We start from the raw sequence: 26,278 nt of genomic DNA on the forward strand, positions 1-26,278 counted from the left end.
TCTTAAGATTTTACTCCACACTTGTGGGAGTCCTGGTAGCACAGCAGGCTAAGCACATGTGGCATGAAATGCAGGACCTGCATAAGGATCCTGGTTCGAGTCCCTGGCTCCCCACCTGCAGGGGGGTCACTTCAAAGGCGGTGAAGCAGTTCTGCAGGTGTCTTATCGTTCTCTCCCCCTCTGTCTTCCCCTCCTCTCTCCATTTCTCTCTGTCCTATCTAGCAACGACAACAATAACTACAACAATAAAACAACAAGGACAACAAAAGGAAAATAAATATTTTTTTAAAAGTAAAAAAAATATATATTCAACTTGTATCTTGAAAGTTATGTTTCAAAACATACACTGGAAAGAACAAAGTCAAAACAGAAAATCATTTAGATAATTTAAGAGCTGGAAGAAAGCAAGAGTTAAATTTAGTTGCCACCACAAGAACAGAATTCCCATTAAAAAGCTTTGGGTAAATACACAAATAATTACTTACTGCTAAGACTCACAAAGGGTCTTATAAACAGTATTTTGGGAATCAATGTGTTCATAAGCAAAGAGCTTAGCAGATTAAAGTCTCTACAGCTATATTGTTAGATAGGTCTGCACTTCTAATAACTTTGAAACACTTATTTCTGAATACTGTGGTCAAGTTCAAGGACAAGTCAATGAATCAAGAATAAGATATCTATTTTATTCTCTCCACTTTATTTTAAAAAGAAAAAAACCATACCCAAATATATATAAACCTACTTATGAAATTTAAACTGTAAAATTCATAAAATTTAGCAGTTAGCAGATACTTTAAATACTGAATATTACATAGAAGTAGGAAATGAAAAGCAGTAAGTCAAAATGTCATCCAGCAAGCTAAAGAATAAAAGTCAAAAATCTTCAGCTTTCTACTGTGAATTGACCTTCACAAGAAATCGTTTGTGTATAAACTTAAATAGGGAAGGAAAAGAAAGAGTGTGTGTATATGCATATATATACTAATATATACTGCGAAGTTTCAAGTCACAGTAATTATTCCTTTTGAATCAGAATGAATCTAAAAAACATAACTAAAGAACAAAGTAATAGGTAGGGAAAAATAGAAAAAAAATTATAACAAGTCTATTTGAATTACTCAACATTTAAGATCATATTACACTATTGCTTTATTTCATAGTACCCAAAGTTGAGAGTACAGTGATCTTGACTCATAGGCTTTATACTAAAGAGCTCTCTCTTCTCTTTAATTCAACTCAGTCTAGCACAAAAAGGTCATGACAATTTCAGCAACTACCAAATACAGAAGAAATGAAAATTAAGACATTTGTTTAGGTTAAGTTCTGAAATACTGAAAATGAAAAATACTGACCAAACAACTGACATCCTGAGATCAATGGGGTAAAAACGTAAAGGCTGGGGGCCACCCAGTAGAGCAGCAGGTTAAGCACACCTGGCGCAAAGCGCAAGGACAGGCATGCAAGTCCCTGACTCCCCACCTGCAGGGGGGTCACTTCACAGGCGGTGAAGCAGGTCTGCATCTTTCTCTCCTCCTCTCTTGCTTCCCCCCTTCTCGATTACTCTCTGTCCTATTCAACAACAACGACAGCAATAACAACAATAATAATAACAACAATGATAAATAACAAGGGCAACAAAAGGGAAAAAATAGCCTCCAGGAGCAGTGGATTTGAGCCCCAGCAATAATGCTGGAGGCAAAAAAAAAAAAAAAAAAAAAGTAAAGGTTTCAAGGAAGAAATTTCCTATTATACTTCATGAAATGGAATTAAGAAATAAAAACAAAGGATGTTGCTATGTCAGTTTAGGGGTATTTGTTTATTTTGTTAACCAAAGTACTGCTGAGCTCTGGCTTATGGTCATACTGGGGCTAGGACCTGGGACTGCTGGTAAACCACTGAGCTGTTTCCCCAAGACCACTAAACTAAGTACCTTCCTATATATACAAATGAAGCTGGATGCTTTCCATTTCTTTTCTTTTCTTTTCTTTTCTTTTCTTTTCTTTTCTTTATTTTTTTATTACCACCAACGTTATTGTTAGGGCTCCATTTCTGCACAATGAATCCATCATTCCCAGTGATTTTGTTTGTTTTTTTGTTGTACGGACAGATAGAAATTGAGAGGGAAGGGGGAAATAGGGAAAGACCGGTAGCCCTGTTCCACCGAGTGTGTAGCTTGCATCCTACCAAGCTACACCCTTGACCCCTAGATCTTAGTAATTCTTTTAAGAGATTACTTGTTGTGATTTTATAGTTACCTAATCTATGCTTTACCATCAATAGTAAGTTAAAGAAGTGCTATCCAAAAAATCTAAGACAACGTGAATAGAACATAGTAAAATACAGGAAATCTGATTGTCATTCAAATCTTATAATTAAACTGACCTATGTTTACTGTTAGGAAAACTAAAAGGACACTTGCTGAGTTCAAATGGAATTCACCTATCAGTTTCATGTCTAAATAATTATCAAATGTCAAAGGAATGACAGACTTAAAAGTTTTCATTCTCCCATTTAGGAAAGGTTTTCAAATCATTTTCAATTTAATCTAATACTATTTCTGTGGAAATTAACTTTCTAGACAACCAACTGCCAATAAAAGCAACCAAAGAGCAATCTGGAGAATCTCAGAAGGCCAGAAATGGACCTACCCTGTGACCCTGCAATTCCTCTCCTGGGGATAGATCCTAAGGAACCCAGCACAACCATCCAAAAAGATCTGTGTACACATATGTTCTTAGCAGCACAATTTGTAAGAGCCAAAACCTGGAAGCAACCCAGGTGGCCAACGACAGATGAGTGGCTGAGCAAGTTCTGGTATATATACACGATGGAATACTACTCAGCTGTTAAAAATGGTGACATCACCATTTTCAGCCCATCTTGGAACTTGAAGAAATCATGTTGAGTGAAGTAAGTCAGAAACAGAAGGATGAATGTAGGATGATCCACTCTCGGGCAGAAGTTGAAAACCAAGATCAGAAGAGAAAACGCAAGCAGAACCTGAACTGGAGTTGGTGTATTGCACCAAAGTAAAAGACTCTGGGGGGGGGTGCAGGGGGGGGAGGAAGAGTACAGGTTCAGAAAGAATAACAGAAGACCTAGTAGGGTTGTATTGCTCTGTGGAAAACTGAGAAATGTTATGCTATTGTATTTACGGTCAAATGTAAAACATTAATCCCCCAATAAAGAAATTTTTTTTAAAAAGCAACCAAAAGAAAAGCCTCTTGCCTACTAAGGAAAGGTAACTAGACTTCTTAGTGCCTGAGCACTCTGCCTATGCTCTTTCTCACCCACCTCCCTCATGCTCTACTCCTCATGACTCCCTCTCCACTCATAGGACAAATGGTACATGCCTTAACATTCCAATTTATTATGGGGGGGAGAATGCAGTTATTTAAAGAGTGTTTTAAAATACACCATGTAAAAATATTCTAAGTAGCAGAGTCTAACATAATTATCAGATTTCATTTACAATTTGAATAGCAAAGAACAAAACTTGGTTGGTTCAGGTATATCACCTGTGCACCTTTACAGAAAGCTGGACATTTTTTGGATTCTTTTAAGTCAGCAAGGTAAATCTAAAAATAAACCACACATGTATGTGAATTCTCTATAAGTCACAGGAAAAAAAAGTCAGAAATTCAGGGGAGTCAAGCAGCAGTGCAGCGAGTTAAGCGCATGTGGTGCAAAGCACAAGGACTGGCCTAAGGATCCCCATTCGAGCCCCCAGCTCCCCACCTGCAGGTGAGTCACTTCAGAGGTGGTGAAGCAGGTCTGCAGGTGTCTTTCTCTCCCTCTCTCTGTCTTCCCCTCCTCTCTCCATTTCTCTCTGTTCTAACAATGATGACATCAATAACAACAATTTAAAAAAAGGGCAACAAAAGGAAAAATATATATAAAAGAAATTCAGTAATTCACTGGTTTATAACACATCTGTGATTGGCACATCTGAGCAAGATGCCAGGCACAGTGTCAGAACCTGAACACATACTGGCCAATATGACTTTTTCCCTCCAGGCTTATCTCTGGGGTTCAGTGGTAGCACTACAAACCACTGCTCCAGGTGGCTTTTTTTTTCCATTTCATTGGATAGAATAGAGTGAAACTGAGAGGAAAGAAGGGGGAGAGAGAGGGGGAGAGAGAGGGAGAGAGAGGGAGAGAAAGGGAGAGAGAGAGAGAGAGAGAGGGAGAGAGAGAGGAGAGAGAGAGAAAGGGACAGACACCTGCAGACTTGCTTCACCACACGTGACAATTTCCCTATAAGTGGGGAGATGGGGGCTCGAGTACAGATGTATGTGTGTGCCAGTATGACTATTCTGGGAAACTTAGAATCAAGTAGGAAAAGCAAGCAAACAGTTATAATGTGTAATAAGACCTATAAATCCAGGATAGTAACTAATGTTTAAGGAAACCCTGCAAATCAACAGGAAAGAGACCAATATAATAGAAACAAACCTAAGAAATACTCCAACAATTGGACAATATTTTTCACTGTTTCAAACCAGTAAAAAAAAAAAAAAAAAGCTATACTCAGTGTTGCTAAGAGTCAATGATGCTGACAAAAAGTCAGTGGCACAATAATCAATAAGACTTCTCTCCTCTGTAGGAGAGCCTGACAAAGTGTATCTAAAGCTTTAAACATGTCATGCTTTCAAAGTCATTACAAGAAAACTATAAGCCATTACCTCTCATGAATGCAAAAAGAAAGATCCTTAAAATATTAGCACATGGAACTCTGGAACAGATAAAAACAACAACAACAAAAAAACATTCTCTCACTAGGTACTAAAGTTTACTTTATGACTTCTATTCAATATAACCAGGTAAGATGAAACATAAGGCATATAGATTTTGAAGGAAAAAATAAAGCCATGTTTATTCATAAATGTGATAATGTAAAGATAACACCCTCCTTGTCCTCCTTTCACAAAGAATCACTAAACTAAATTAGTTTAGAATGACTGGTATACAAATGTTATATTTGTTTTTAAAAAATTATCCTTATTTATTGGATAGAGAGCCAAAAATTGAGAAGGAAGGGGGATATACAGAGCGAGAGAGACAGACACCGGTAGCCCTGCTTTACCACTCATGAAGCACCACTACCCAGCCCCTCAAATACTGTATTTCTAAATACCAGCAACAAAGAACTGTTTTATTTGTTTGGGGGAGGGTGGGACATAACTGGGGCCTTGTGCATATAAGATTTCTCTGCTCCTGGACTGCTTTTTCATTCAAATAGAGAGACACCACAGTGCCAGCGCTTCCTCCTGTGCCATAGCACCTCTCATTGAGGTGCTTGGACTTAAACTTGGGTTGTGTACATGGCACACAGCATGTACCATGACTGATAAACTATCTCTCTGTCCAAGAAAATGAAATTTGAAAAGTAACACATTTACAATGGCATTGAAAACTATGAAATAGTTAAGAGATGTATTTAAGAAAGTAAGTGCAAGTCTATGAACTTAAAACTCTAAAAACAATGTTAGGAAAGATTAAAGAAAATCTAAATCTAGGGAGTCGGGCGGTAGCGCAGTGGGTTAAGCGCACATGGCGCGAAGAGCAAGGACGGGCATTAAGGATCCCAGTTCAAGCTCCTGGCTCCCCACCTATAGGGGAGCTGCTTCACAAGTGGTGAAGCAGGTCTGCAGATGTCTTGTCTTTCTCTCCCCCTCTTTGTCTCCCCTCCTCTCTCAATTTCTCTCTGTCCTATCCAACAACAATGACAGCAACAACAATAATAATAACCACAATAATAATAAAACAATAAGGGCAACAAAAGGGGAAAAAATGGCCTCCAGGATCAGTGGATTCGTGGTGCACCGAACCCCAGTAATAACCCTGGAGGCAAAAAAAAAAAATGCTGCCCCTCTATTGAGGGTACTGGACTGCTGCTCAAAAGCAAATGCCTCATTAAAAGTAAAATTCCTATTTATAGAGGTAATCTGTTGTAAGGAACATTTGTTAGCAACGTAAGTCAGACTATTTTAAGAACCACATTGGGGGAGGAGCAGGAGGAGGGGAAGGAGAGGAGGGGGAGGGGAGGAGAGGAAGAGGGGGAACAGGAAGAGGGGAGGGAAGGAGGGGGAGCAGGAAGAGGGGAGGGGAGGAGGGGGAGCAGGAAGAGGGAGAAGAAGAGGAAGAAGGAAGAAGAAGAAGAGGAAGAAGAAGAGGAAGAAGAAGAGGAGGAAGAGGAGGAAGAAGAAGGAGGAGGAGGAGGAGGAGAAGAAGCAGCAGCAGCAGCACAATAAAGAATCCCTATGTCATAAACCATGGAACTCCATGACTTTGGTTAACTTTAAAAATGGGCTTTAGAGGGCCACAGAAACAGCATCATTGGCAGCACACCAGAGATCCCAGCTCCACTCCTCAGCATCTCCAAAAGCCAGAGCTGAGCAGTGCTCTGGTAAAAAAAGATAATAATAACTAGATAGCAATAATAACAACTAAATAATTTTTAAACTATGCATCAGAAAACAAGTAACCTGTAAGATTAAAATTGCCAGCTGCTTAGAGTTCCCAAAGTCATGCAGACTGAGAAGCCTTTAGCACCTGTCCTATGTTTAAATAAAGAGAAGTAGGGAAGAGTCCATTGCAAAGAAACAAATTTCTCCTCGTTCTTAATCTCCCATAATCCACCCAAAGGCAACATGTAGTAAGAAGTGGTGAGAAAAAGAGGATCCTCCACTGGGAATGAACTTACCTGTAATGCTTTATTCTCTGTAAGGTCCAGCCCAAACACATTGTGCCGCTTCACCTTAAAGAAATCAGCTTCAAGTTCATCTTCATCCTCGTTATCATCTCTGTCTAAGAACTGTAGAGATGCTCCTTTTATCTGGGCCTCATCAGTGTTAGGAACATCTGGAGGCTGAGTTTTTCCCAGTTTCTTTTCCATGTCCTCTTCCTCATCATCACTAGAATGATCAGTGAGTCTGTCCTCTGCATCATCATCACTAGGAACATCAGCCAATCTGTCCTCTGCTTCTTCCTGTCTTTTTCCACCTTTCTGAAGCATAGACATTTTCTTATTGAAGTAGGTTCTGAACTTTTCTACTTCATCATCGGTGAGAGAGACAGTTTCTGATTCAGCTACTTTGCTATCTTGGTTCACCACCAATTCTTTGGTAGACTGCTTCTGCATTTTCTGAAGAAATCGTACCCGAGGTGCCACAGCAAGACCAAGAGACCTTAAATATGGGAAAATGGAGAATTATCTCAATGCACAGTAAGCATGGTCTATTTATGGGTATTAGAAAACAATTTCTCAAGAGCTGACATATGTTTCAGAGCATTTTTGTAAGTCAAATCTTCCTCTGAATGCAACATTATTGTGGCAGGTTAGGTGATCCAAAAAGCAAGTCAAAAAACACTGAATACCTGTCATAAAACATTACAGATATTCCATTTTTTCATTAAGAGGTTAACATGGTATAAAATAAAGAGCATGAGACCAGAAATAAGATTCAAATACTAGATTTGTCAATTTTCAGGTTAGCTCTCTCAGTCTCTACTCCCCCAAACATGAGATAACAAGAAAAACCAGGCCTATCTCACAATTGTTGTAGAGATGTTTTAATAACTATATGAAAGCACTCTGTAAAAATCTACGTACTGAAGCTGAAAATGCATGGCCAGGAAAGGAAAGACTGGTTTTCTGCGAAGAATGCACTGAAATATTACTGTCCCCTTCTGCAACAGATACTAAATCATTTTTGAAAAGATAGTGACCACAAAACAGACCAAGACACTCTGGGGCAGAAGTGGGTCTGGTCACTGGGTATATTACATAATACTCTAGGAGACCAAGTACATACTATATTTTGGGGAGCTTAAATTATACTTTAAGAAATCCTTATTTCCAATCAAATTATTAGGGAGTAAAAAAAAGGAGGGGGGGATCAGGCAGTAGCACACCAGTCTAAACACACATAATGCAAAGCGAAAAGATCCCGGTTTGAGCCCCCAACTCCCCACCTGCGGGGGAGGGGGGTTGCTTCACAAGCGGTGAAGCAGGTCTGCGGGTATCTTTTTCTCCCCCTCTGTCTTCCCCTACCCTCTCAATTTCTCTCTGTCCTACCCAACAGCAATAACAGTAGCAGCAACAATAACAGCAACAACAATAATGGGGGAAGACTTCCGGAGGCGGAGCTATGAGCAACAGATCGCTTTCTCTCCTCTCCTCTCCTCTCCTCTCCTCTCCTCTCCTCTCCTCTCCTCTCCTCTCCTCTCCTCTCCTCTCCTCCCCTCCCCTCCCCTCCCCTCTCCTCCTCTCCTCTCCTCTCCTCTCTTCTCCTCTCCCAGATCAACTAGGAATACCAAAGGAGAACACCCGGGACGGAAACAAGACAGGACTAAAGGAGACCACCTGGGACCGAAACAAGACAGGACTAGAATGACCACAGGAAACCAGTAAGTCACTGGTGAATACAAACACATGTGGCTGGTGACAGAGAGGAGAGAGGAGCCTAAGGAGAGATTGACTGCTAACAGTTCAGCAGTTTATCAGTGGAGACACCACCTCCAGTCTGCTCCACCAACAAGGGGACAGCTTAAGGGAGGAGAGGACTCACCAGAGACTCACCAAGTGCAACTCTGAGTCTCCATTGCTACTACCCTCAGAATCTGGAGCAGTGAAAGGGAAGGACACCAGGGGACAGAGATCTAACCAGGAAACTCAGGAGAAGACCTATACCTCAGTGGCATAGCTGAGGGGCTGTCAAAGTCTCTTTGCATAACCACTGGATTATCTCTGCCACATCCTGCTTTATCTCTTGGTCAGGAATCAGTGATTAAGCTAAGAAGCCTAATGATAGTTTAAAAGCCCTCAAGCTCCCATAGCCGACAGGGAAGAAAAAAAAAAAGAGGCTTTAATACCACTGAGCTCCAACTCAGGAATTGAAACAACTGTTAACTTTCACCACTGTGAACACTTTAATTAACTTACTTAGACACAAGTCAATCCAGTCAACAGTGATCAATAATTTGAAAAGTACCGATAAAGGGAACTCATAACATAATATATAAAATGGTTAAACAACAAGAAAAAATATTGGAGAATCGAACCAGGACAAGAGTGCAGCTAAAAGTCCTCCAATGGTTGAAGCACAAAACAATGAGTTCAACATCCAAACATTAGCTAAGGAAATAATAACAGGAGTGAGTAAAGAATTTGAAAAAATGGTAATCAGAAATGCAGGAACAACAAATGAGAATATGAAAGAAAATACTAATTATCTCATGGTTATTAGAGAGCTGAAAGCTGAAATCGCTGAGCTGAGAATTCAACTAGCTGAACAAGCTAAAACAGTATCAGAGCAGGGCAACAAAATAGATGAACTCCAGAAAGCAGTAGAGGGCAGAGAGAATAGAATCTATGAGGCTGAAGACAGAATTAGCAAGATTGAGGATGAATTAGAGACAACTAAAAAAGAAGTAAGAGATCTCAAAAAGAGATTAAGAGATGCTGAAAACAACAACAGAGTCCTATGGGATGACTTCAAAATAAAAAATATAAGCATTATTGGCGTACCAGAGGAAGAAAGAGAAGGAGAGGAAGAAAGCATTCTCCAGACCATAATAGCTGAAAATTTCTCTAGTCTAGACAACATCAAAGACATAAAGATTCAAGAAGCCCAGAGGGTCCCAAACAGAATTAACCCAGACCTAAAGACACCAAGACATATCATACTTAGAATGGAAAGGAATAAGGATAAAGAAAGGATCCTGAAGGCTGCAAGAGAAAAACAAAGAGTCACCTACAAAGGAAAACCCATAAGATTAGCAGCAGACTTCTCCATACAAACACTACAGGCCAGAAGACAATGGCAAGATATCTATCGAGTGCTCAATGAGAAAGGCTTTCAGCCAAGAAAACTATATCCTGCTAGACTGTCACTCAGACTAGATGGAGGCATCAGAACCTTCTCAGACAAGCAACAGTTGAAGGAAGCAACCATCACCAAGCCTGCCCTGAAAGAAGTTCTGAAAGGTCTCCTATAAACAACCAGACCACCACAAATAGGACATATATCAAAACACTCTAAAACTCTACAAGAATGGCGTTAAAATATCTTCAATCTTTGATATCAATAAATGTCAATGGCCTGAATTCACCTATTAAAAGACACAGAGTAGGAAGATGGATCAGAAAACACAACCCAACAATATGCTGTCTACAGAAAACCCACCTAACTCACCAAGACAAACACAGACTTAAAGTGAAAGGATGGAAAACTATCATACAAGCCAATGGCCCACAAAAAGGGCAGGAGCAGCTATTCTCATATCTGACATGATAGACATTAAAATAGATAAGATCAGAAAAGATAGGAATGGACACTACTTAATGCTCAGAGGATCAGTCAATCAAGAGGACTTAACAATTATTAACATCTATGCACCCAATGAGAAGCCATCTAAATACATCAAACTTCTACTGAAAGAGCTACAGCAATATATTAACAATAACACAATCATAGTAGGGGACTTCAACACCCCACTCTCTCAACTTGAAAGATCATCCAGGCAGAAAATCAATAAAGACATAAGGGAGCTAAATGAAGAGATAGATAAACTAGAACTACTGGACATTTTCAGAGTCATTCATCCCAAGAAACTGGAATACATTTTACTCAAATCCACATGGGTCATTCTCAAGGATAGACCACGTGTTAGGCCACAAAGACAGCATCAGCAAATTCAAGAGCATTGAAATCATCCCAAGCATCTTCTCAGACTACAGTGAAATTAAACTAACACTTATCAATCAACAAAAGATTAGTAACAGTGCCAAAATGTGGAAGCTCAACAGTACACTTCTTAACAACTTCTGGGTCAAAGAGGAAATCAAGGAAGAAATCAAAGTGTTTCGAGACTTCAATGAAAATGAAGACACAAGCTATCAAAATATTTGGGACACAGCTAAAGCAGTCCTAAGAGGGAAGTTCATAGCTATACAAGCACACATTAGGAAACAAGAAAAAGCACAAATAAACAGCCTGATTGCACATCTTAAAGACCTAGAAGAACAAGAACAAAGGAACCCTAAAGCAACCAGAAGGACAGAAATCACTAAAGTTAGGGCAGAAATAAATAACACTGAGAATAGGAAAACCATACAAAAGATCAATGAAAGTAAATGTTGGTTCTTCGAAAGAGTAAACAAAATCAACAAACCTTTATCCAGACTCACAAAACAAAAAAGGGAGAAGACCAAAGTAAATCGGATAGTAAATGAAAGAGGAGATATCACAACAGACACCGCAGAAATTCAACATATCTTGCGAGGCTTCTATGAACAACTATATGCCACCATGCTAGAGAACCTGGAAGAAATGGACGATTTCCTACATACCTACCAACTTCCAAAACTAAGTAAAGAGGAAGTGGATAACATGAACAGGCCAATCACAGCTAATGAAATTGAAACAGCAATGAGATATCACTTCACTCCTGTGAGAATGTCATACATCAGAAAAGGTAACAGCAGCAAATGCTGGGGAGGTTGTGGGGTCAAAGGAACCCTCCTACACTGCTGGTGGGAATGTAAATTGGTCCAACCTCTGTGGAGAACAGTCTGGAGAACTCTCAGAAGGCTAGAAATGGATACTCTATGACCCTGCAATTCCTCTCCTGGGTATAGATCCTAAAGAACCCAACACATCCATCCAAAAAGATCTGTGTACACATATGTTCTTGGCAGCACAATTTGTAATAGCCAAAACTTGGAAGCAATCTAGGTGTCCAACAACAGATGAGTGGCTGAGCAAGTTCTGGTATATATACACAATGGAATACTACTCAGCAGTGAAAAATGGTGACTTCACCGTTTTCAGCCGATCTTGGATGGACCTTGAAAAAATCATGTTGAGTGAAATAAGTCAGAAACAGAAGGATGAATATGGGATGATCTCACTCTCAGGCAGAAGTTGAAAAACAACATCAGAAAAGAAAACACAAGTAGAACCTGAAATGGAATTGGCATATTGCACCCAAGTAAAAGACTCTGGGGTGGGTGGGTGGGGAGAATACAGGTCCATGAAGGATGACAGAGGACCTGGTGGGGGTTGTATTGTTAAATGGGAATCTGGGGAATGTTATGCATGTACAAACTATTGTATTTACTGTTGAATGTAAAACATTAATTCCCTAATAAAGAAATAATTTTAAAATAATAATAATAATAATGGGGGGAAAACGGCCACCAGGAGCAGTGGATTCATAGTGCAGGCAGAAACTTTTTGTAAACTACTAAGAAAAGAAAAAACTTATTTTTTCCTTCTAAGTTCAGATCTTCCCCTAACTTCTAGTATCCACTGACAAAATAGAAGTAAACTCTTAAAGCAAAGCCTACTAAAATGAGCAGCTAAAATTATATCTAATGACTTTATTCCTATAAATTATGGTTCACAGTAACTGAGAGGTGGATTCAGAAATAGGAAGGCTAAGGTTGAAATCCTGGTTCTGTCACCTATTAACTACGTGATCAAAGATAATATTTAACCTCTCTGTAACCTGAATTTTCCTATTTGCAAAACAAAATCACTGTAAGCATGAAGTAGTTTGGGAGCCAGGTAAAGCACACACTTTAACATGTACAAGCATCAGAATTTGATCCTTGGGAGCATCATGCAAAGAGGAAGCTTTGCATATGGTGGAATGCTGTTGTAGTGTCTCTCCTCTGTTTCTCTCACTCTCTCTCTGTGTCTCACTCTCATCTGAAAAAAAAAGAAAAAAAAGAGATTGCCAGAAGCAATGAAATCATGCAGGAATGAAACCATAGCCAAGTCATGGAGAGAAGGCTAGAAGGGGAAGGAAGGGAGGCAGGGAGGGAAGGTAGAAGAGAAGGAACAGAGATAAAAGGAAGAAAGGGTGATGGGGGAGAGGAGACAAAATGCTTCATGGCAGCAACTCTTGAGCATTTGCTATTATTACTGTTGGAGGGACTAAAAGTTAGAATTAGAAATTAAATCCATCAAATCATGCCTTCCAACATATTATAATTACATTTACACAGTTTTTCTAAGGGTTATATCTGGGATTCAGTGCCTGTACAACAAATCCGCTGCTCCTAGCAGTTTTTCTATTTTTGTTTTGTTTTGTTTTGTTTTGTTTTTTAAATAGAATAGAGAGGAACTGAGAGGAAAGAGGGATATAGACAGAGACCTGCAGCACTACTTGTGAGGCTACCCTACTACAGATGGGGACCAGGGCTTGACCTGGGTCTTTGTGCATAGTTGTATGTGTGCCCAAGCAGGTGCACCACCAACTGGCACCTATATCTATAATTTTAAATTTTAACATAGTGAACTTTACACAATAGACATTTAAAACATCTTCTGTTAGTAATATAAACGTTTCAGTAAAATCTTTCTTATAACCTGCATATATAACACTGACTTAGGTATTAAGGACTTAAAAAGAAAATATACATCTAATCATCCATAAAATTCACTGAAAACACCAAATTAAGCTGTACTAGTAACAAAAGCCGCAGGAGTTCACTATCTCCTCCTCTAATATCAGACATAAAAAACAAAGGTGGGGTGGGGGGATATACAGCATAATGTTATGCAAAGAGACTCTCATGCCTGAGGCTCCAAAGTCCCAGGTTCATTCCCCCACACCACCTTCAGCCAGAGCTAAGCAGTGCTCTGGTCTTGGGGGCCAGGCAGTGGTGCACCTGGTAGGGTACACATGTTAACAATACACCAGGTTCAAGCTTCTTCTCCCCACATGCAGAGGGAAAGTTTCAGAAGTGGTGAAACAGTGCTCTTTATATCTACAATTTCCCCCCTCTCAATTTCTCTTTCTCTACTAAAAAAACAATTAATTAGTTAATTAATTAATTAATTTAAAAAGTCTTGAGCATATACAATCACAAAGACTTGTCTCTTAGGTTTGCTTCTATCTTAAAACAAAAAAATCATCTATAAATTATATTTATTTTTGTTTTTTAATTTACTGATTTATATAAATTATATTTAGAAATATAAAGTTAGTACTGGTATTTATAAACAGAGAAGCAAACCAAATGTGTTATCCATGGCATAAAAAAAAAAAAGTGAGTGGCATTACTCTATTATCAGGCAATTTAAAGAATTCTAAAATGTTAAAATTGGTAAAATACCTGTTAAACTCTCAATCTGACAAGAATGAAAAACAGCAGCTCACCAAGATACAAGATTTATTAGAATCAATTCAAATAAAAGTAAAGGCACTCAGATTCCTAGAGAGCAAGTCAAATATAAAGATCTTGCCCAGAAAACACATGTTCCATCACAGACTGAGAAATTTCATGCTGACACTATAAGTGTGATCAACCTCAAGGGGGTTTTAAAAGGCTTTAGTCAATGCTTTTCCCACAGGTGGATCCGAATATACGCTCCTTGAGTGCTTCTTATTAATAATAGCAGTAACAATAATGTCAAAATTAGCACAAGGATGTAGAGAAAGGGGAGTATGTGTATACTGTTGGCACAAATGTTAACTGGTACAACAGTTCCTATGCTAAATGTGTGTGTGTGTGTGTGTGTGTGTGTGTGTGTGTGTATGGAGAATCAAAAAAAAATTGAAAATACCATATGATCTAATTATTCTACATATACATATAATTACTTTATTATTGGATATATAGAGAGAGAAACTAAGAGGAGATGGGGAAATGAGAGAGAGAGAAAGACACCTGCAGACCTGCTTGAACCTGGGTCCTTGTGTTCTATAATGTGTGCACTTAACCAGGTGCACCACCACCTGGCCCCTAATTACTCTACTTCAGTGTGGTCTGGGAGGTGGCTCAGTGGATAAAGCATTGGACTCTCAAGCATTAGGTCCTGAGTTCAATTACTGACAGCACATGTAGCAGGGTAATGTCTGGTTATTTCTCTCTTTCCTCCTATCTTCCTCATTAATAAATAAAATCTTTAAAAAAAAACCCAAAAAATAATCATTATTATTCTACTTCTCAGTCTTTACCAAAGGAATATAGAAACATTAACTCAGAGGTATGGGGACAGGCAGTAGTACACCTGGTTGAATGCACACATTAACAAGCATAAAGACCTGGGTTTGAGCCCTGGCTTCCCAATTGTAGGGAGGATGTTCCATGAACAGTGAAGTAGATCTGCAGGTGTCTATCTTTCTCTCTCCCTCTCTATCTCCCCCAACCCCCTTTTTTTTATTTCTTTATTGGGTAATTAATATTTTACATTCAACAGTAAATACAATAGTTTGTACATGCATAACATTTCCCAGTTTTCCATATAACAGCACAACAACCACTAGATCCTCTGTCATCCTTTTTGGACCTGTATTCTCCCCCCCCCCCCCCCCACCGCCCCACCCCAGAGTTTTTTACTTTGGTGCAATACACCAATTCCAGTTCAGTTTCTACTTGTGTTTTCTCTTCTGATCTTGTTTTTCAACTTCTGCCTGAGAGTAAGATCATCCCATATTCATTCTTCCATTTCTGACTTATTTTACTTAACATGAATTTTTCAAGGTCCATCCAAGATCAGCTGAAAACGGTGAAGTCACCAATTTTAATAGCTGAGTAGTATTCCATCGTGTATATATACCAGAACTTGCTCAGCCACTCATCTGTTGTTGGACACCTGGGTTGTTTCCAGGTTTTGGCTCTTACAAATTGTGCTGCTAAGAACATATGTGTACACAGATCTTTTCAGATGGGCCCTCAACCTTTTCAATTTTTTTGTCCTATCAAATAAAAATATAAAGGATGGGAGGGAGGGGGTGAGGGAGGGGCCCTGCCATTTGGGACAACATAGATAGGCCTAGAAGATACTATCCTAAGTGAAATAAGTCAGAGAAAGACAAATGCCATCTGATTTTATTCAGAAGTTGGAGACAAGGAAAAAAAAAAATCAACAATCAAAATAGTGGTCGGTCCAAGGTAGCACAATAGATAAAGTGTTGGACTTGGAAGCACGAGGTCCCAAGTTCAATTCCCAGCAGCATGTGTACCAGAGTGCTATCTGGTTCTTTCTCTCCTATCCTCATTAATAAATAAAGAAAATAAATAAATAAATACTTAGATTATGAAAAATAAAACAAAATGGGAGCTGCATAGTGAAAAGTGGAAGGAGTGATGACTATGGCAAATTACCTGGCAATCGATGAAAACTAAGTTTTCTTAATGTAGAATACATAGAGATGTTGAATAATAATCTGTATACCTGAAATTTATATAATGTTTATAAACCAGTTACTCCAACCAAAAGTAATAAATTTAAACTTTTAAACACGTGTTGCACTATAAAAAATGTAAGTTAAAGGAAAATTTAATATATACTCCCCCCATATGGCTGAAAAGATAAGTAAATAAATCTCTCTTCAAATACTAAGCCACATAAGACCAATAGTTCCATTTCCACACTATTTTGCCATAGTAACTGAGTTCATCATTTTAAGTGAAATCAGCCAGATGATCTCATTTAGAGGTGGAACTTAAGAAACAAGGCAAGTAAAGGAAAACACAGGATGAAACCTGGACTAGGCCTGATCTACTGTAGAAGGGTACTGGGGAGGAAGGAATGGTATGACTAGGCACTGGGAACCCAATCCACAACGCTGGAAGAGAGCCTAAGTGGGTTGTGGGAATGGTGTGTGGACACCTCTTACAGAAATGTAAGAAACTGTACCCATGTAGCAAATGTCTTGTAAGTCATTATTTCCCATGACGATGACATGAATTCCCTGGGCAGATGACCTCACCAACGTGTCCTGGAATCCTGTCTCTCCAGAGCCCTACCCCACTAGGGAAAAACAGAAACAGACTGAGCATGGATCGACCTGCCAACACCCACTTCCAGCATAGTGGTAAAGCGGGTCTGCAGGTGTCTGTCTTTCTCTCCCCCTCTCTGTGTTCCTCTCCTCTCTCCATTTCTCTCTGTCCTATCCAGCAATGATGACATCAACAACAACAATAATAACTACAACAAAAAAAACAACAAGGTCAACAAAAGGGAATAAATATTTTTGTAAAAAAAATAATATTCATGCAATAAGCAGTGAGAAAAGTTATATAAAATAGGGTAAGAATTAACAACAGATTTGCAAACAAAGCATAGAACTGTCTGTAGTAAATTGGGGTAACATTTCAAAGAACAAGCAGATCACACAGACTTAAAGAATCCAAAGAACACTTACCAACTGCTCTCCATTTCCTGAAGGACCTTACTATAGGGAACTATCAATGTAATTTTTTAATTTATTATTTTTATTTTATTTATTAATGATAGGGGGAGAGAGAAATTAAAGATAGGAGAAGAGAGAATTTAAAAAATAAAGATAGAGGAAAGAGAACCAGACATCACTCTGGCACACATGCTGCTGGGGATCAAACTCAGGACCTCACGCTTGAGAGTCCAAAGCTTTTATCACTGCGCCACCTCCCAGACCGCACTATCAATGTAAATTTTAAAGAATGCATGTAAGAAATTACTTCCTGCTAACAAGAAGTGAACACTAAATTCAGGTTGTTTTTTTTTGTATCAGTATTTTTTTCTAAGATTGATTTAATGTATTTATTAAAGAGAAAGAGATACAGAGAATAACTCTGGAATATGCAGTGCCAGGGACTCATGCAATACAAATCTGACATTCTTCCACTGCTCTGCCTCCAGTGTCACAAAGCAGAGTGACTTACACTAGGGCTCTCATGAGAGAATCAAGGTTTGAGGAGTCACAATTACAATTATAATATGAATACTTACAGGGCGTACTCAGGTACAGGTAACTTGCTTACATCAAATACATCCTTATCCTTCATCAGATAAACTGAACGGATGTAGGAGACAAAACACTGTAAATATAAGTAGTTTAAAGATGTAATATATACAGCCAGAAATGAGAGATAAATTTAAACTAAGATATTAGGATAAATCAAAGGTTTTTCACCTGCAGGAGAGTCGCTTCACCCGGTGAAGCGGGTCTGCAGGTATCTATCCCCCCACCCCACCCCCGTCTTCCCCTCCTCTCTCCATTTCCCTCTGTCCTATCTAACAATGACGACATCAGTAACAACAATAATAATAACTACAACGACAATAAAAAAACAAGGGCAACAAAAGGGAAAATAAATAAATATAAAAAATATATATGTAGCCTAGTAGGTAGTACAGTGGATAAAGTGTTGGACCCTCAAAGCATGCAGTTAAGTTAATTTCCCAACATCACATGTGCCAGAGGGATGTTCTATTTCTCCCTCCCTCTCTCATTAACAATAAAGCCTCTATTTTTTTTTTTTTTGGGGGGGGGGTAAAAAAGAAAAACTGTAACATAAACATGGTCCTGATACTTTGTCAGTTTGTAAAAATAAGCAAACAACAAAGATGAAGATGCATGTAGAAATGTATTTTTTAATTTTTAAAACTATATTTTGCAAAATATGTATCTTTATCGCTTCTGTATTTCTTTAGTTTCACATTTTCTTTAACTTCCACTAATCCTTTCTTCAAAATAAATCACATTAATCTTCCAACTGGTTTCTCTGTCTCCACAGGTATAAAAAACAAGGAATGGCACCAATTCAAAGTTAATTTTCCCATTACAACCATTCACAAGCAATCACTTCAGTTGCTTATGATTTTTGTTCTATCCAGATTATAATCAAAAGCTAGAAAATCACTTCTATGAAACTAGGTGATTTGCTGAGGCTGCCAACACAGCTAGCCATTCTGTCCAATCATGCGTAAAATCCAATAAATCAAATCATCTTTTTTTCCCTATTTTATTTGATAGGACAGAGAGAAACTGAAAGGGGAGAGGGAAATAGAAAGGCTGAGGGAGAGACACCTGCAGACTTGTTTCACTATGTGTGATGCATCCCGCTGCTACTGAGGAGTAAGGGCTTGAACCCAGCTCCCCTTGAACACAGTAATGTGCAGGCTTATCCAGGTATGCCAAAGCGCAGGCCCGTATCATTTATTTCAACACACTAGCCTATACTTTTTGTTCTGGAAGGTTCATCTGTTATATGCACAAACCAGTGAAACAATTTTCCAATCTTTCATACATCCTGATTGAAAGACCTACCCAGGTATGTAGCAAATCACGATGTATCAGAATTCATGTCTATTAATTTTAAATGTGGATATTATTAACGAAGTTTCTAAAAAGATTTAACTCCTAACTTGACGTGCAAGACAAACCATGTACACAAAGTTTGCAAGCCAAAATACATACCAAAAAATTTTAAGAAGAAAAATTATAATCACCAATTTGTTGAGAGGCCCTTTTCATTAGATTTCAGAGAAATGAGCTTATGTAATGCTAACATTACATAATTCAATTATTGCTTTTCTTATATATTGAAATTAATTTCTCCTGATAAAACATGGTAATTCTGAACAGCAAAGTCAATGCTAGGTTGGAGTCTCAGGTCTACCACTTAATAGCTATGTGGCCCTGAATTTTTTTTTTAAATATTTGTTTTATTTATTTATTCCCTTTTGTCGCCCTTGTTGTTTTATTGTTGTAGTTATTGTTGTCATAGTTGTTGGATAGGACAGAGAGAAATGGAGAGAGGTGGGGAAGACAGAGAGGGGGAGAGAAAGATAGACACCTGCAGACCTGCTTCACCACTTGTGAAGTGACTCCCCTGCAGGTAGGGAGCCAGGGCTCGAACCGGGATCCTTATACTGGTCCTTGTGCTGCCCTGAATATTTTTTAATTTTCTTAGACTCATCTGTAATAATGAATTAGTACTAACTGTCTCATATGTTGTGAGAAAAATTAAGTAGCACAGGGCCTATCAAATTTCACTGAAGAGTCATGTCATGACTAAGTGTCTAGTATATAGTAAACATTCAAAGTTTTAGCTATCCTTATTAATGTCTTTTTAAAAAGAATGATAGTATGGTAAAATATAAGTTTAAAAATGTAAGCTCTCTTCAAATAAAACTTTGCTAGAGGGCTGGGGAGATAACATAATGGTTATGCAAGACTCTCATGCCTGAGGCTCCAAGGTGCCAAGATCAATTTCTAGCACCACCATATGCTCTGGTCATTCTCTTTGTATCTCTCTCTCTCATTAAAAAAAAAATAAATAAATAAAAAAGTGTGTGTGCGTGTGTGTACACACATGTGTGTCTTTACTAGAAATAACTATTTTCAAAACCAGAACATAAAAGTCTGACCAAACTCTGCTCAGGCTCTTTTTCTCTCTCTTTACAATGCCCTTTACTTTCTTCCTCCCAATTCACCTGTCTGATGAAACAGAATCAACCCTTTGAATCTCTTGTCTCTAGCTCACTGCTCATGTGTTACAGGATATATAATCTGTTGAACTCATACTATTATATAAATAAGAGCTGTGAAAATGAAGTCTCAAAATGGGAATTCAAATATTTATCAAATATTAGACAGTTATAGGAACAGTTCAAAACAACCCCACATCGTCATTTTCTACAGAATCAGCTTTTCTAAAGTAGAGTTTTCTAAAGAATCTATTAGTGTGCACTTGAAGAACTAAAGAATAAGTTTAACTAAAAATAATAATTCTTTGTGTATTTGCTACGCAGTAGAACTTCTAATTCAAGAAAAGCATTTTGGTAAAATTAAGTCGTATCACAGGTTATAATTTTATTCCCAAAGATAAATCAGTGAGAATGCTGTGCTTTCTAAAATTTTAATAATGTAAAAATAGCTTAGAATAAATCAAGTATAGGAGTTACAGAAACTTCACTGAAGAAACCAAACGTTGATGACTTTATCAAGTATACTAGAAAGCATTGTATACTCAATTTTTTTTTGCCCACCAAAGCTTTTGTGCCGGAATGATTCCATGACTACTGGAAGACTCCTTTTCCCCCCCTTTTCTTTTTTCCTTCGTAACTTAAAAGAGGGCTTCAGGGGAGACACCACAGCACCACTTTACCATTCAAGGTACTTCCTCTAGCACAGCTATTACCGTGTGGTACCAGGAGCTCAAATATAGCTGTGCACTTACAATGAAGTGTGCATTATACTGGGGGAGCTAGCTCCTGGGTCCCTTACTCATCTTTAGGAAGAAGTTTCCATAACTTTATGGACAAGTAATAGAAATTTTGCCAGGTTAATATAAGACATACATAATTTTTCAAGATTTAAATAAGTTAAACTTAGCTGAAAATTACACTATTTAAATATATGAAGCATAAGCAAGCAAGCTGAGCGTTAACAGGCAATGATAGAATTTAAATGTAACCTTATTATATACTGCATTCCATCAAAGGCATACAATTCAAAAATAACTTACCCTTTGAGCTCTCTCCTTTAAATCTTGATCTTGAGCTAAAAATGATTCCAATTTTTTCTGGACATCTATAAGTTTTTCTGGATTGATTCTTCATAATGAGACAAAGATTTAAAGTAAGACATCTCAATGTTAGAAGCTGAAAATAGTATAGCATTTTCCTATTTTTCTCAAGAGTTATTTTTAAGTCTGTAATATCACTTCTTCTCAACCATGAGCCTGATTGGGTTGAAATCACACTAACCTAAGTTAAATACTGTTCTGGAAAAGTTCTTTAAAATTCAAAGTAGACAGCCAAGTGAATTAGAAATAATTAGGTGTATATAATAAAGCAAGTATGCCTTAAACAACTCAACAAGAAAAAAATAATAACAACGTAATTTTTAAAAAGTTATGAAGAGGACTTAAACAGACATTTTAACAAAGAGATATACAGCTGGCCAAAAGATACACAAAAAAGGGATACAGCATCTCATCATTAGAAGAATATATAGCAAAATAACAATGAGCTAGCACTTCACACCTATTTGAATGATTGTTATCAAGCAGACTAGAAACAAGTTTAGAAGGGATGAAAACTGATGTAGTCACTATAAAAAATAGAGCAGAAATATATCATGAGATTCAGCTATTTCATTTCTGTTATACTTTCATATCAATTCAAAAATTATGAAAGCAGTCTTATTCCAAAAGATATATTCACCTCTATGTCCACTGCAGCTTTATTTACAATAGCCAAGATAATGGAAACTATAAATGTCCACCAAGGAAAGAATGGTTAAAGAAAAATGTGGTACAATCCAGTATAGAATACTATTCAGGCACAAAAGAAGGGAGGAAGGGGGAGGAGAAGCAAGGGAGTAAGGTAGGTAGGCAGACAACTATTTGCAGCATGAAGGGACCAGACCCTGAGATTATATATACTAAATTAAATATATTCCAACAGACAATACCATAATTCCATTCATTTGTGGAAGATTATTAAAACAAAGAACAATGAAAACATCAGCAGTCTTAGGTTCTAACAGAATAGAGGTTGCCAAAGGAGAAAAGAAACTGTGGTTAAATAAGTCAACTGGGGGGAGGGGTTAGATAGCATAATGGTTATGCAAAGAGAATCTCATGCCTGAGGCTCCAAGGTCCCAGGTTCAATCTCCCACGTGGTACCACCATAAGCCAGAGCCTACCAGTGCTCTGATAAAAAAAAAATAAATTTAAAAAATTTTAAAAACTGTATGGGAGTGGAAGGAAATCAGACTGTTGGGATACAGAGTAGTACATAAAAGACTTACTTACTGAAAATTTATTTAAAAAGACAGAACACAAGCAATTATTTTGGCATATGCGATATCAGGATTAAATTCGTAATACACAATACACAAAATATATCAAATTATAAAATAATCATATGTTTTTAATCAATGTAGCTGCTACTTTTAAAAATTATAGACAGGAAAAAAAAGATATGCCCTCCTTTTCCAAACTATATCAAGACATCAAGTAGTTCTTACTTTATTTCCTTCACTGGCACTTTCTTCTGGAGAAGCTGCTGTATCATCCCTTTCTCTTCTGAGGGAAGTAAAATTAATAAAGCTTCACCACCTTCCTTGTACCTAAACAAAAAGAACAAAACCTTATCAACACAATCTGCATTTTCCATTTTAACATGAATGTGATGAATAGGCAATACAGAAGCAAGTTTACCCAATTAGTCATTACTACTAACACTTTTTTTTTGCCTCCAGGGTTATTGCTGGGGCTCCGTGCCTGCACTACAAATCCACTGCTCCTGGAGGCTATTTTTTCCCTTTGTTTATTGTTGTTGTTATTGCTGTCATTGTTGTTGGATAGGACAGAGAGAAACAGAGAGAGGGATGATGTGGAGAGACAGGGAGAGAAAGATACACACCTGCAGACCTGCTTCACCACTTGTGAAATGACCCCCCTGTAGGTGGGGAGGCAGGGGTTCGAACCAGGAGCCTTAAGCTGGCCCTTGCACATTGTGCCACATGCGCTTAACCTGCTGCACTACCACCCGCTCCCTACTAACACTTTTTTAAATCTTCTGTGACAAAAGCAAACTAGGGCTCTCAATACCTTATATTAAATATTCAACACTAGTTATAATTCCTAGTAACTTTAAGGCTATAGTGCAATCAGAGAGCTAGCTAAGGAAACAGTTTCTCACTCAAGTCATAAAAATGTTGTAATAAAGTTGATCATTTGATCAATATGTCAGCCAGTACATTATAAACAAACAAAACAAAACAAAACAAAATCATCACTGCTGAATGGTGGCACTACCCAGTAGAGCACATACATCACCATGACCGAGAACCTGAATTCAAGCTCCAGGTTCCCAGGAGTGAAGCTTCACAAGCAGTAAAGCAGTGCTGCACCTCTACTCCCCATCTGCTCCCCCTTCTCCCACTCTCTGTAAAAAGAGGGCCAGTTAAACAGTTCATATGTAGAGTACGCTGCTTTGTCATATGCACGACCCAGGTTTGAACCCAGCCCCCACCACACTGAAGGAAGCTTCAGTGCTGTGGTCTCTATCATTCTGTGTTGCTCTGTCTCCTATCTAAAAAAAGGGGTGGGGGGGGAGAAAGCAGTGGCCACTGGGAGTCATAGAGCTATCGTGCAGGCATCAAGCCCCAGCAATAACTCTGGTGCAGAAATAAATAAATATCAAATCATCTCCCTGGGAATTTTACTTACACCCTGGTAATAAAATTGTTCAGAAACATCAGTTAAAAGAAAAGAGATCTCACTCTGGTTCAAAGTTTGGCTCTAATCCACATACTTTCATGAAGTAAAAGCTTATTTCATAACACTTCATCAGAAGTTTGTACTTAGGCAAGTCACAATAAACCAACCCATAGGTAATTGTAGAAGTATAACACAGATTTCCTGATAGTCCAGCTAATCCATAAAAGTAGTATGGGTCTGTGGAGGAAAATAGTTGTTGGCTCCCAAGATTAAACTCAGAGTCTCACACATATGAAGTATGTGCACTGCCACTGTGCTACATCATTGGCTCCTTGAGAAAAATTTCTAAATAAACAAATGAAAACACACTCTTATTAAAAGCACTCTCTTCCCAGTTCAAACTATAAAATCATTGGCTTGTTAGAAAAGTCACATGCATTTTTTCCTTTGTTTTTTTTTTTTTGTAGTTATTATTGTCGTTGTTGATTTCACTGTTGTTGGATTAAGACAGAGAGAAATGGAGAGAGATGGGGAAGACAGAGAGGGGGAGAGAAAGATAGACACCTGCCAACCTGCTTCACCACCTGTGAAGCAATTCCCCTGCCGGTGGGGAGCCAGGGCTTGAACCGGGATCTTTACACTGGTCCTTGCACTTGGCAACATGTGCGCTTAACCCACTGCACTACCGCCTGACCCCCACGATGCATTTTTGTATAGAAAGTGCATCACGCAGACCAGACTTCCCTGCACAGATGACCCCACCAATGTGTCCTGGAGCTCCGCTGCTTCCCCAGAGCCCTTCCCCACTAGGGAAAGAGAGAGACAGGCTTGGAGTATGGATCAACCTATCAACCCCCATGTTCAGCGGGGAAGCAATTACAGAAGCCACATGACCTTGGGTCCATACTCCCAGAGGGATAAAGAATAGGAAAGCTATCAGGGAAGGGAAGGGAGGGAGGAGGGGAGGGGATAAAGAGTTCTGGTGGTGGGAATTGTGTGAAGTTGTACCCCTCTTATCCTATGGTTTAGTCAATGTTTCCTTTTTATAAATAAAAAATTAAAAGAAAAAAAGAAAAAGTGCATCACTAAGGCCAAATGGTTGTACATCTGGTTAAGTGCAGACAGTACGAAGCTCAAGAACCCATGCAAGGATCCCAGTTGAAGCCCCCAGCTCTCCTTCCCCTCCTCTCTCAATTTCTCTCTGTCCTATCAAAATAAATGGATAAAAATTAAAAAAAAAAAAAAGAAAGCGCCACAGGAGCAGTGTATTCATAGCACAGGTACCAAGCTGCTGCGATAACTCTGGAGTCAAAAAATAAAAAAGAACAACAAAAAAAAAAGACTTAAATGAAATTAGTACACTTTATAAGTAAGATGTTTATTTCATGTGACCCAAAGACAATTACAAAAGAGTGGGATCAGTTTTTGAAGGACAATCAACATTTTAGCATTATTTCCAAATTCAAGTATGGAGGAATAATAAATGGTCTCCAAGCATACACAGGGATATAACTATGATATAGGCAGAAGACAAATCTCTAGGATATCTGAAAAGTGAGGATCGCGAATCTCCAGACGCACGAATAAGCAATAATGCTAAGTGTGATCATCTGCATCTATCTTATCTCCCCAGGAAGTACTGGGGAAATGAGTCATGTTAAAGTCACAAAGAGCCACATCCAAACCTTAAAAATAAAACTACAGCAAACAGAATAATTATATAAAAGGCCATATAGGTTATGACAGAATCCAACAGAAATTTAGAAGATTCTGAAAGGGAGATAGAAAATAATGCCAAAGTCAAATCCCAAAGGGCAAGCATCTGTTTTAAAATGTCATCACCAGCCATTTATACCTGTTCTATATCATACATATATTTTCACCTTGAAGCATCATAAGAACACAAATTATCTCCTACACACCACAGAAATTTCCAGTAAGCTTGTCTTCTTTAAAAAAAAGCAGGTGGGGAGAAGGACATAAACACATTTTGAGTTTTTTTAATGCTTATAAGAACAGCATATATACCCATGAGCTAGTTTTTAGATTTTAAAAAGCAATATCCAAGCCTGTAGCTAAGTATATGTATAAAGAGAAATAAATATTCTTTGTAAGGCCTACATTTTGAAGCTCCACATATTTAGACAGAGTATTTTAAGAGACATTCTCGGCAACATATAAAAAGCCCTACAGCAGAAATAACAAAAATCTCACTTTCACCACCAGTATTAATGCCATGTTACATTTATGTAATTCTTTAAAATGTCTTAACGAGCCTCATTTTATATAATTTGCTGATTTTAAAAGCAACCA

The 26,278-nt window shown here is 38.2% G+C and overlaps 1 protein-coding gene across 5 annotated transcripts in view; it reads right to left on the bottom strand.

Annotated features, from left to right (window-relative positions):
* Positions 1-26,278, bottom strand: part of DDX10 (DEAD-box helicase 10) — a 653,321-nt gene that overhangs the window by 582,764 nt on the left and 44,279 nt on the right. For all 5 annotated transcript variants that reach the window (XR_009546788.1, XR_009546786.1, XR_009546787.1 and 2 more), the window contains exons 10-13: positions 22,768-22,869; positions 21,260-21,347; positions 17,736-17,824; positions 6,707-7,190 (exon numbers count right to left, since the gene is read on the bottom strand). Coding sequence is in view for 1 of the 5 variants with exons in the window: in XM_007539286.3 (XP_007539348.1) it covers positions 6,707-7,190; positions 17,736-17,824; positions 21,260-21,347; positions 22,768-22,869 (763 nt within the window). In the remaining 4 variants the exon portion in view is untranslated. The remainder of the gene's footprint in view (positions 1-6,706; positions 7,191-17,735; positions 17,825-21,259; positions 21,348-22,767; positions 22,870-26,278) is intronic.

Source organism: Erinaceus europaeus, chromosome 20 (assembly GCF_950295315.1).
Source record: "Erinaceus europaeus chromosome 20, mEriEur2.1, whole genome shotgun sequence".
Taxonomy (NCBI): Eukaryota; Metazoa; Chordata; class Mammalia; order Eulipotyphla; family Erinaceidae; genus Erinaceus; species Erinaceus europaeus.